The sequence below is a fragment of the Heterodontus francisci genome, chromosome 11, assembly GCF_036365525.1.
Source record: "Heterodontus francisci isolate sHetFra1 chromosome 11, sHetFra1.hap1, whole genome shotgun sequence".
Classification (NCBI taxonomy): Eukaryota; Metazoa; Chordata; class Chondrichthyes; order Heterodontiformes; family Heterodontidae; genus Heterodontus; species Heterodontus francisci.
The window spans coordinates 113840935-113853198 of NC_090381.1; the positions used below are offsets into that span (position 1 = coordinate 113840935).

General features: G+C 47.4%; 1 protein-coding gene across 1 annotated transcript in view; it reads right to left on the bottom strand.

Moving 5' to 3' along the window:
- fndc3ba (fibronectin type III domain containing 3Ba) overlaps positions 1–12264 on the bottom strand; it is a 448154-nt gene that overhangs the window by 322436 nt on the left and 113454 nt on the right. The window contains exon 3 of the mRNA XM_068042776.1: positions 3184–3259. Within this exon, the coding sequence (XP_067898877.1) occupies positions 3184–3259 (76 nt within the window). The remainder of the gene's footprint in view (positions 1–3183; positions 3260–12264) is intronic.

Below are 12264 nucleotides of genomic sequence, written 5' to 3' on the forward strand. Positions count from 1 at the left end.
CTTCCACTGCCTTTTTAGGCAGCACGTTCCAGATCACAACAACCTAACGTGTAAACAAAAATCTCATCTCCTCTCTGGTTCTTTCGCCAATTACCTTAAATCTATGCCCTCTGGTTACTGACCCTCCTGCCAGTGGGAACAGGTTCCTCCTCATTTACTGGTCATGATTATGAACACCTCGGTTAAATTTCCCCTGAAACGTCCCTGCTCTAAGGAGTTTAGTGTGTAGATTCAGTGATGTTTGTGGCTCTCCTTGTTTTCTAGGGTACAGGTTCCTCTACTACTTCATCCAAAAATCCACTATTCCTGTCTCAGCTCGGACAGTGATCTTGCACAGCCTGTTGGATCACAACAAGGAGACCAGAGCCCAGCCTGCTCCTGTCCCTTTCCGCTCACACACATCATTTCCAATAGAAGTCACTCGCTTGTGATCAAGAGCAGGAACATGGCTGATTCTCCCCTCCTGAAACCAAAGGGCCTTTCCTTAACCTCACCCTGTACCTCACTTCCAGACCTGACGACTCTGCTCTCCATGTCAGACACTGACCATATTAAACATCGAAACCATGCTCAGCACCCATCATGGATGAGCAATGGCACGGGAGATCAGCTGGTATTTTAAGATCTGCAAGATTGTGAATGCTGCACCATAGTTGTAAGGAAATGAGTGAGTGAAATTAACGACAAATGCTTTGCAGCAAATCAACAACAGTTCCGAAGAAGGGTCACTGACCCGAAACGTTAACTCTGCTTCTCTTTCCACAGATGCTGCCAGACCTGCTGAGTGATTCCAGCATTTCTTGTTTTTGTTTCAGATTTCCAGCATCCGCAGTATTTTGCTTTTAAGTCAACAACATGTTTGCCTTGGGGCAGGGGACACCAACACTGATCCCTTCAAAGTGATTTTGCTTGTGAATAAATTAGCATTTTGAATAGTTACAAACATCCTAGTCAGCGTTACATCTCAATCTATGCGGCATTGACAAATTTATAGCCTTTAATTATTATTTTCATGATTATAGAAAAGCAATCTGGCTTCTTGAGGATGGTTGAAATGAGTCACAACCACAACAGCCTTGAACACACTTGCACAGGCCCTTTGAAGTGCATTTTATTTTGGGGATTTCAGGCAGGTGTTGAGCTGTTCCATGGATCACAGCTGGCCAGCTGTGCTGATGGGACCTTCCTTTGTTGTTGAATGTACTCAATTTCCATGCTCCAACAGAAAATTTCCTTTCAGTAATCTGCAGGAAGAGCTATCTGCCATGCATTACCATTGCAAAAACACCTGAACAGAAGGTGCTCACTCAGCCCCTTCGGCCTATATCACTATTCAATCAGATCATGACTAATCTGTACCTCAACTCCATTTACTCACCTTAGCTTCAGATTCCTCGATACCCTTCCCCAACAAGATCTATCCATCTCAGTCTCAAAAGCTCCAACTGACGCCCCCCCCCCTCCCCCCCACCCCAGCATCCACACATCTTTTTAGAGGGAGGGAGTTCCAAATTTCCACCACCCTTTATTTGAAAAAAATGCTTTGTAGGTTTCTTGCTGAATGTTAAGACTGTTGCCCCTTGTTCTATCCTATCAATTGGTGCCAGAGGCTTGAAGGAGCTCACGAACTTGACTAAAAATTGAAATAGAATTTTTTTTCCAGAAATCTGGCCTTTAGCCAGAAATATCTGCATGGGCCAAGAAAGGACAAAAAGGATGTAACCTCCAGCCTGGGAAATAGAAGGTCCTTTCACCCAGATTCACCAGAATGTTGACTGGTAGGAGGAGATAGAAATAGAGGGAGATCTGAAAAACTCAGGGCTTTTTAAAATTAAATAAATGACCAGACAATATGATGCCAGTGTTTAACATACTGAAAGGATGGGGACAGGGGAGATAGAAGCAGACTGTTTCCTGTAGAGGGGTCAAGACTGAGGGAGCCATAAATACAAGATTGAATGTGAGAGATTTAGAGCAGAGACAGGAGAAACTTGCCTGTGAAGCTTTGGAATTAACTTAGTGATACAGAAATTATGTTAACATTCAAGATTAGATTAGTGGATAGATGAAGAGGGGATCAAGAGAGATGGGAATAGGACAGGTAAATGTATTTGGGATTATTTGCTTGTGTCCAGGGTAAATGCCAACACGGAGTGGTTGGGCCAAATGGTCTGTTTCCTGTTTTGTAACTTTGATGTATTTCTATGACTTCCATTTATTTATCACCTTTAACATCATAAAACATCTCAAGGTGTTTATCACCAAGCCAAAGATGACACAAAAAGCTTGGTGAAACAGGTAGATTTTAAGGATTGTCTTAAAGGAAGAGAGAGAGGTATAGAGGCAGAGAGGTGTAGGGAGGGAATTCCAGTACGTGGGCCGAGACAGACGAAGGCACAGCAACCAATGGTGGAGTGATAAAAATCAGATGCACAAGAGGCCAGAATTGAAGGAACGCAGAGATCTCGGAGGGTTGTAGGATTGGAGAAAGTTACAGAGATAGGGAAAGGTCGAGGCCATGAAGGGCTTTGAACATGAGGATGACAATTTTAAAATCAATGTTTTGCCAACATAGGTCAGGGAGCATAGGAGTGACGGATGAATGGGACATGGTGCAAGTTAGGACGTTGTCAACAGGGTTTTTGGATGAGATGAAGTTTACAGAAGGCGAAAGGCGGGAGGTCAGCCAGCAGAGCGACGGAGCAGTCAAGTCTGGAGGTAACAAAACCACAGATGAGGGTTTCAGCAGCAGCTGAGCTGAGGCAGGGCCAGAGAGGGGCGATGCTACAGAAGTGAAAATAGGCGTTCCTGGTGATGAAGAGGAAATGGCACAGGAAGCTCAACTCATGATCAAATAGGATGCCAAGGTTGTGAACATTCTCCCATGGGATTGGCACAGTGTAGAGAAAGGCAAAATGGGGGAGTGGGGATCAGCATTCTGGGTCAAGGGTTTTCACTTGTGTGCTACTGCCTTCTTAGCCCAATATCAAACCGACATTCATCAAATCAAATCATGTATTTGCTTCAAGTAGTGTAACAGTATCTGCTATATGGCTGGAGGGGTTGTGCACACCAGGAAGGCTAACATGTCCACCTCACACTAATATCAATGGCCAACCAGTGTGTTACGCCCAACATTCAGTCTTCACCCTCCATGGCACAGTTTACAGGCAATTGTCCTACCTTGGATACACTGTAGAGATCCATCTTCTGCTCGTATAGTGAAGGTTTCTCCAGGATTAACCTGAACTAAAATAACCTGTAACAAAGACACAAGAGTTAGTTGCAGACCAGGACAGCACCAAACGCATCATGAAGACCTTCCCTTCCATAATTCAGCCAGCTCGGACTAGGAGTACTTGAGACAGACATACCAGGATCAAAGCTGTGTGGAATTCCCTGATTTCAGCCGGTGTAGCGCCAGGGCACCACAATTGGGCTCAGTACCCTACCCCGCACCACCCCCACTTTCCCTTGGAGAGAGAGAGGAGGATACAGGCATGAATTCCTACTTCTAATCACTACCAGTCACCAGGCCTCAAGGATGGCCACTTGGGCAATGGAAAGACACCTGTCAAGGTTTCTCACAATACAATGCTGTGATAATGGAATGCTTATACTTATTCTTTGGGATGTGGGTGTCGCTGTCAAGGCCAGAATCTATTGCCTGTCCTTAGTTGCCCTTGAGAAGGTGGTGCAGATGGGCCACCTTTCTTGAACTGCTGCAGTCCGTGTGGTGTTTGGTACAATTGAGTGACTTGCTTGACCACTTCAGAGTTAACCATGTTGGCGTGGGCCTGGAGTCACGTACAGGTCCAGACCAGGTAAGGACGGCAAGTCTCCTTCCCTAAAGGGACATCAGTGAACCAGACGGGTATTAACAACAATCTGACAGCTTCATGGTCACTTTTAAAAATTCCATACTATGTTTGAATTCTGCATTACCAGTCCACTAACACAACAACTACCCCACTGTAAACAATATGAGAAAGGAATAAACAACTACATTCATCGTGATTTTAATTAAAAGTCGAGTCCGTAGCTCACGGCTAACTTGCAGACGCACTAACTTCTCCCAAGTCTGAATCCAACCAGTCACTCAATTTCAGCAGTAACACAGTATGTTACTGGCTATTAAGCTACTTTGCTCAATCAGATATCATTACAGACACAGGGGATGAGGAGAAAGAATGGTGGAGTTCTCCCCGGCGTCCTGGGCCAATATTTGTCCCTCAAACCACATTAACAAACAGATTATCTGGTCATTATCACATCACTGTTGTGGGATCTTGCTGTGCACAAATTGGCTGCTGCATTTCCTACATTACATAAGTGACTACACCTCAAAAAGTATTTCATTGGCTGTAAAGTGGATTGGGACATCCTGAGGTTATAAAAGACGCTGTCGAAATACGTGTTTTTGCTTCAATCGGCAGAGATAAGTGTCAAGGCAGCTTTCAATGTAGAGGTCTGTTGTGTCTAGGGTGAGGCGCCATGCAGTTACTATGACATTAAACAATCTCCCATCTTTCTCCTTTGGGATTTTTTAACCCAACATTTACATAGTTGGAAGAAAATATTGTCAGCTTCACCCCTCAAAATTTGAATGTGAAAGAAATAACTTGCATATAGCGCCTTTTACAACCTTGGGTCTTCCCATAGCACTTTGTATAGTCAATGAAATACTTTTGAAGTGTAGTCACTGTTGCATTGTCAGAAAGGTGGCAGCCATTTTTGTGCACAGCAAGCTCCCACAAACAGTAACGTGATAATAACCAGATCATCCGTTTTTCGATGTTGGTTGAGGGATAAATATTGGCCAGGACACCGGGGAGAACTCCGCTGCTCTTCTTCAAAATGGTGGCCATGGGACTTTCTCGTGGGAACGGATGCGGCCTTTTTTTTTTAAAGCCTCACCTGAAAGACTAAATCATTAAAACAGATGATCTGGTCACAATTCCATTGCTGTTTGTGGGAGCTTGCTGTGCTCAAATTGGATGCTGTGTTTCCTATTAAGATAGTGACGACTTCAAAAAAAGTACCTCATTGGCTGCAAAGCGCTTTGGGATGTCTTGAAGTTGTGCGGAATTGTGAGGAGAAGTTGCAGATTCTGGCGGGAAGGTCAGACTGGGTTCGGTTATGATGCCTTCTCCTCACGAGGCTCGATATCCTGCTGGAACTCGCTTCCTCTACCTGAGTATGGCCCTCCTGGGTCTTGGAGGGTGCTGAGCACCAGTATGGACAGACAGTGGGTGGAACGAGGGCTATTTAACTCTCCTAAACTGCAGAAGCAAATTTAATGGAACATTCTGGCTTGAGTGAACTGAGTCCGGACCACCGTCTCCCACACGCAAAGTCAATGAGCCAAACATCCATTCTATAAATGCTGACAATGCCAAGTGTCTAATAACATTTGGTTGCTAGGGCGACAGCCAGCTGCTGTCTACCCACTATCTATGGAGAGGTAACTTCAGTTCATTTGTCAAGCTCAGGGTGATTTCATTCCATTCCATTCTTATCTATCTAATCGTAGCCAGGCAATCACCATTAATGGCCTCCCTTCCTGTTCCCGCACCATGACCTCTGGTGTCCCCCAGGGATCTATCTTTAGATCACTCATTTACGTGCTGCCCCTTGGTGACATCATCTGAAAACACATCAATTTTCACATGTACACTGACGACGCCCAACTCTACCTCACTACCACTTCTCTCAACCCCTCCACTGTCTCGAAATCGTCAGACTGCTTTCCCCACCAGCCTGTTCTGGATGAGCAGAAATTTCCTCCAACAAAATATTGGGAAGACTGAAGCCATTGTCTTCGGGCCCCACCACAAACTCCACTCCATCCCTCTCCCTGGCAACTGTCTTAGACTAAACCAGATGGTTCGCAACCATGGTGCCATTTTGACTCTGAGATGAACTTCCCACATAGCCGCACTATCACGAAGACCACCTATATTCACCTCCGTAACATCCCCCAACTCCAGCCCACCTCAGCTCACCTTCTGCTGAAACCTTCATCCATGCCTTTGTTAGCTCTAGACTTGGCTATTCCTGTGCATTCCTGGCCAGCACCTCACATTCTACCCTCTGTAAACCTGAGGTCATCCAAAATCTGCTGTTGGTGCACTGAGTCTAGTTCCCCTATCACTCCTGCACTCACTGACGTACATTGGCTCCCGATCAAGCAACACTTCAATTTTAAAGTTCTCATTCTTGTTTTAAAATTACTCCATAGCCACTCCCCTCCCTATCTCTGTAACCTCCTGCTCCACAACCCTCCACTCCTCCAATTCTGACCTCTTGAGCACTCCGATTTCCATCGCTCCACCATTGGCGGCTGTGCTTTCAGCTGCCTGGGCCCTAAACTCTGCAATTCTCACCTTAAACCTCTCTGCCTCTCTCTCCTCCTTTAAGACTCTCCTTAAAACCTACCTCTTTGACCAAGCTTTTGGTCATCTGACCTAACATCTCCTTATGTGGCTTGGTGTCAAATTTGTGTTTGATAATTGCTCCTGTGAAGCACCTTGAGGCATTTTACCAAGTTAAAGGTGCTATATAAATGTAAGTTGTTGTTGTTGAGGTGATGCAGTGTGGTGTCTGTTCAAAGGGGAGGGAAGTGTACAGAAAGATACTTTACGTAGAATGACACAGAATTAACAGCACAGAAAGAGGCCATTTAGCCAACTGGTCCGAGCTGGTATTTATGCTCCACATGAGCCTCCTCCCACCCCTCTTCATTTCACTCTATCAGCCTATCCTTCAATTCCTTTCACTCTCATGTGTTTATCCAACTTCTCCTTAAATGCATCTACGCTATTGACCTCAACCACTCCCAAGTCTCTTTGGACCTGCACTGCTTCTTAGCTTTTCTCCATTTAGAAAGTTCCCTGTTCTATCCTTTTTAGATCCAAAGTGGATAACCTCACATTTGTCTACATTGAGATTCATTTGCCACAGTTTTGCCCATTCACTTAATCTATTTATACCTCTTTGTAATTTTATGCTTCCATCTACACTGCCACCTGTCTTTGTGCCATTCATAAATTTGGATATGAAGCTTTCTATCCCATCATCTAAGTTGTTAATAAATACCGTGAATAGTTGAGGCTCCAGCACAGATCCTGGTGGGACATCACTAATCACAGCCTGCCAATCAGAGTACCTGCCCATTATCCCTACTCTCCGTCTCCTACCACTCAGCCAATTTCCCAACCAGGTCAATAATTTGCCTTCAAATCCACGAGCTTCAACTTCAGCTAACAGTCTCTAATGAGGGACTTTATCAAATGCCCTCTGTAAGTCCATATAAATAACATTTGTTGACATTCCCCGATCCACTACTTTAGCTCCTTTTCAAAAAGTTCTAACAGCTTAGTCAGACGTGACCTACCGGGGTGGGCAACATGTCCGTGGTCATGTTTTTGAGGTCCGTGACTGGTAATTTCAGGGATGAGATAGTTCCCAGTGACTTCTTTCCAGACAAGTCCGACTTTCAAGAAGTTCACAGCCGTCAGTTTCATAGGCAGCTGACAGGTGCTGGGAACAGTGGCTTCCGAAGGCAGGACAAGTTCGAGGTTTTCCGGTTCCGAATTTTTTTTGAAAAGGCCACCGAAAACCCCAAACTTGACCTGTGTTCGGAAGCCGCTATTCCCGCTCCCAGCGACTGTCAGCTGTGAAACTGACGGCTGTGAATGTTTTAAAGAGCTGACCAATCACAAAGCTGTTCTGAGGATTGTTCCTGCTCTCTGCAATTGTCAGAGAGAGAGAGAAAGAAAGAGGAGAGAGGAGAGAAGGGGGGAGGGAAGGAGGCGAGAGAGAGAGGGGGAGAGAAAGAAGGAGGGGAGAGAGAGGGAGAGAGAGAGGGAGGAGAGGGAGGAGAGGGAGGGGGAAGAGGGCAGGGACAGGGGGAGCGGGGACAGGGGGAGCGGGGACAGGGGGAGCGGGGACAGAGGGAGCGGGGACAGAGGGAGCGGGGACAGAGGGAGGGGGACAGAGGGAGGGGGACAGAGGGAGGGGGACAGAGGGAGGGGGACGGAGAGAGAGGACGGAGAGAGAGAGGGCAGAGAGAGAGAGGGCAGAGAGAGAGAGGGCAGAGAGAGGAGGGGAGGCGGGGAGAGAGAGGTGAAGGGGGAGAGGGGGAGAGAGAGAGAGGGGAGAGAGAAGGGGAAAGGGGGAGGGAGAGAGAGGACAGTGGGGGAGAGAGAGGGGGAAGAGAGACAAAGGGGGAGAGAGAGAGGAGGACAGAGAGGGAGAGAGGGAGAGAAAGGGAGAGAGAGGGGGAGAGGGGGGAGACGGGGGAGAGGGAGACGGGGAGAGATAGGAAGAGAGTGAGAAGGGGAGGGAAGGAGAGAGAGAGGAGAGAGAGAGGGGGAGAGAGAGAGAAAGGGGGAAGAGAGAGAGAGGGGAGAGAGAGAGGGAAGAGAGAGAGGGGGGGAGAGAGAGGGGGGAGAGAAAGAGAAGGGAGAGAGAGAAGGGAGAGAGAGAGAAGGGTGAGAGAGAGAAGGGAGAGAGTGAGGGGAGCGAGAGAGGGGAGCGAGAGAGGGGAGCGAGAGAGGGGGGAGGGAGGGGGGGGAGAGAGGGGGGGAGAGAGAGGGGGGGAGAGAGAGGGGGGGAGAGAGAGGGGGGAGAGAGGGGGGGAGAGAGAGGGGAGAGAGAGGAGGGGAGAGAGGGGGGAGAGAGAGGGGTGAGAGAGAGTGGGGAGAGAGAGAGGGGGAGAGAGGGAGGGGGAGAGAGGGAAGGGGAGAGAGTGAGGGAGAGAGAGAGATGAGAGGGCATGGGAGAAAGAGAGAGAGGGAGAGAGAGAGGGAAAAGGGGAGAGGGAGAGAGGGGAGACAGAGGGGAGAGAGAGGGGGGGAGAGAGGGGGAGAGAGAGGGGTGAGAGAGGAAGAGAGGGAAAAGAGAGAGGGAGGAGAGAGAGGGGGGGAGAGAGAGGGGGGGAGAGATAGGGGGAGGGGGAGAGTGAGCAGGGAGATAGTGGGTGAAAGGGGGGTGCCGGGGTAGAAAGAGGTGGAGAGAGAAGGGGACAGAGAGGGGCCGAGAGAGGGGGGACAGAGGGGGAAGAAAGACAGGGAAGAAAGACAGGGAAGAAAGACAAGGAAGAAAGAGGGGGAGAGAGAAGGGGAGAGAGAGGGGGAGAGAGAGGGGTGAGAGAGGGGGGAGCAAGAGGGGGTGCGATCGGGGAAGCGAGAGGGGGTGCGATGGGGGAAGCGAGAGGGGGTGTGATGGGGGAGCGAGACGGGGAGGGGGTGGAGAGTGAGGGGGGGAGATGGTGGGTGAGAGGGGGGGTGAGGGGGTAGAGAGATAGAGGGAGAGAGAGAAGGGGGAGAGATGGACACTGAGAGGGGATCGGGATTGACAGAGAGGGAGAGAGAGCGAGGGGAGAGAAAGAGATCACGGTCACACCTGCCAGATGGATATCTATTCGGATTCTCTGCATCACTATATCAAGTGTGTGGACAGACAGTGTCTACTTGTGCTCAAAAGCAATGCCAGGTATCTCACTAAATGGGGAGAAATGCGTTTTACATCGGACTGTGCTTTGATGGCATTCGGATGGCTACAAACTTTATATTCAAATTAATTTCGCCTGTGTCCATGGCTGAGTTAATAAATTTGTCAAATGTCCACGATGACACATGTTGCTGCCCTTCCCTGTGACCTCCCCTTTACAAATCCACGCTGACTCTCTCTGATCAGCTGAAAATTGTCAAGGCGTCCTGTCATCCTATCCTTAATTAGAGTCTAGGAATTTCCCGACAACAGATGTTAGGCTAACTAGTCTATGATTCCCTGGTTTCCCTCTCTCACCTTTCCTAAAACTATTGGTCACTGGCTCTGATATGCCCTCATGTGGGGCTTAGTGTCAGATTTTGTTCGATTAATGCTCCTGCCTTGGGACATTTAACTACATCAAAGGTGCTGTATAAATGTGAGTTGTTTTTGTTGATTATAATCAATGAAAGTGTTCAAAGATAAAATGGAAAGAACACCCAAACTTTTTTGAAAATGGCCCAGCTCATTTTTCTCCCTGGGATTTGCACACAATCGTGTCTGAGGAGGCCCGAATCCTACCCCTTTGTCTGCTGCTAAAATCATCTTTTCTTCCCTGAAAATTGACTCCTTTGCTTCCACCAGCTAAAGTCACTTACACCCGGCTGTTGTCATGGGAACTGTCAGTCGTCATGGTAACCTGGGCTGGTCTGAGACTCTGCAAAGCATACTGCGAGTTGTAGTCTCTTTGCTAGGCCTCAGGCTTCAGTAATCCAATCTACAACCATCAGTCTGTGCAATAGTGGTAATTGAGATTAAAAATAGAATAAACTTCCATGAAAATTTAATTTCAATGCTAAGTTTAGCTCAAAAACCTTCTTCAGTCACATAAGATATCCAGTGGCTCCAAATTTGATATGTGTTGGGTGAATGGATGGTTGCACAGAAGATAAGCCCAGTTATCTGATAGAACAGTTATAAGCAATAAAGAATAATGTGTGTCTCATTGTTTAGCTATATAAACTGAATAAGGGGTTCAATTATGCTGTTTGTTAACATATACACCTCTGGAAAAATCAGCAGCTACCGCTCCCTTTCCTGTTACCATAGAAACGCTCACAATGCTTTCATTGTCAAGCCTTTAGCTTCGTGATACTTTTTCACATTCACCCTTTGCACCGGCTTGAACAATTTGGTTTTGATTTTGTCTTTGTGTCATCGAGGCCAAATGTGTCAATGTATTCACCATCACTGCCCCATCACTCTTCAAGCTTTACTCTGCATCTAACCCCGTTTTTTTGGGACAGTGTAGAGGGAGCTTTACTCTGCATCTAACTCCGTGCTGTACCTGTCCGGGGAGTGTTTGATGGGGACAGTGTAGAGGGAGTTTTACTCTGTATCTAACCCCCGTGCTGTACCTGTCCTGGGAGTGTTTGATGGGACAGTGTAGAGGGAGCTTTACTCTGCATCTAACTCCGTGCTGTACCTGTCCGGGGAGTGTTTGATGGGGACAGTGTAGAGGGAGTTTTACTCTGTATCTAACCCCCGTGCTGTACCTGTCCGGGGAGTGTTTGATGGGGACAGTGTAGGGGGCGCTTTACTCTGTATCTAACCCCCGTGCTGTACCTGTCCTGGGAGTGTTTGATGGGACAGTGTAGAGGGAGCTTTACTCTGTATCTAACCCCGTTTTTTTTTTTTTCTTTTTTTTTTCTGTATCTAACCCCCTGTACTGTACCTGTCCGGGGAGTGTTTGATGGGGACAGTGTAGGGGGAGCTTTACTCTGGATCTAACCCCGTGCTGTACCTGTCCGGGGAGTGTTTGATGGGACAGTGTAGAGGGAGCTTTACTCTGTATCTAATCCCGTGTTGTACCTGTCCGGGGAGTGTTTGATGGGACAGTGTAGAGGGAGCTTTACTCTGTATCTAACCCCGTGCTGTACCTGTCCGGGGAGTGTTTGATGGGACAGTGTAGAGGGAGCTTTACTCTGTATCTAACCCCGTGCTGTACCTGTCCGGGGAGTGTTTGATGGGGACAGTGTAGAGGGAGCTTTACTCGGTATCTAACCCCCGTGCTGTACCTGTCCGTTTAGTGTTTGATGGGGACAGTGTAGAGGGAGCTTTTTTCTGTATCTAACCCCGTGCTGTACCTGTCCGGGGAGTGTTTGATGGGGACAGTGTAGAGAGAGCTTTTTTCTGTATCTCACCCCCGTGCTGTACCTGTCCTGGGAGTGTTTGATGGGGACAGTGTAGAGGGAGCTTTTTCTATTTCTAACCCGTGCTGTACTGAGAAAGATCAAATCTGTGTGCCAATCCTCCTTGCATTTACACTGTAGTATAAGGGTCTGAAAGGGTTAATGTTGAGAAACTGTAAGGAATAGCTCCCACCATGATGATGTAAGAGATCACGTGAGAGACAGACTTGGAGGGAGATGCAATGTGGCTTCAGAGGAGTCACACAGACTGGTGTGAAGCTGTACATAGTTAGAATGTAATAAAGAGTTAATGTTCAAAGTACTGAGGACTCGGGAATCTCTCTAAGCTAGACTAACTAAGAATATTACGGTGTCAGCATACAAACCAAACATGCAACCTGTACAAGATGTGGAAAAAAAAAATGTAGAAGGCAGGACGAGATCTGTGCGAAAATATTCTTAGGAGGTCACATTTGAAAGATGGCAGTAACTGGATCCACGGTTCATAGAAAGCAAACAGCTCTCTGCATTAAACTCCGGGCATGGAGCGATTTCTTAAGCTGTTTGTTTGCTGTCT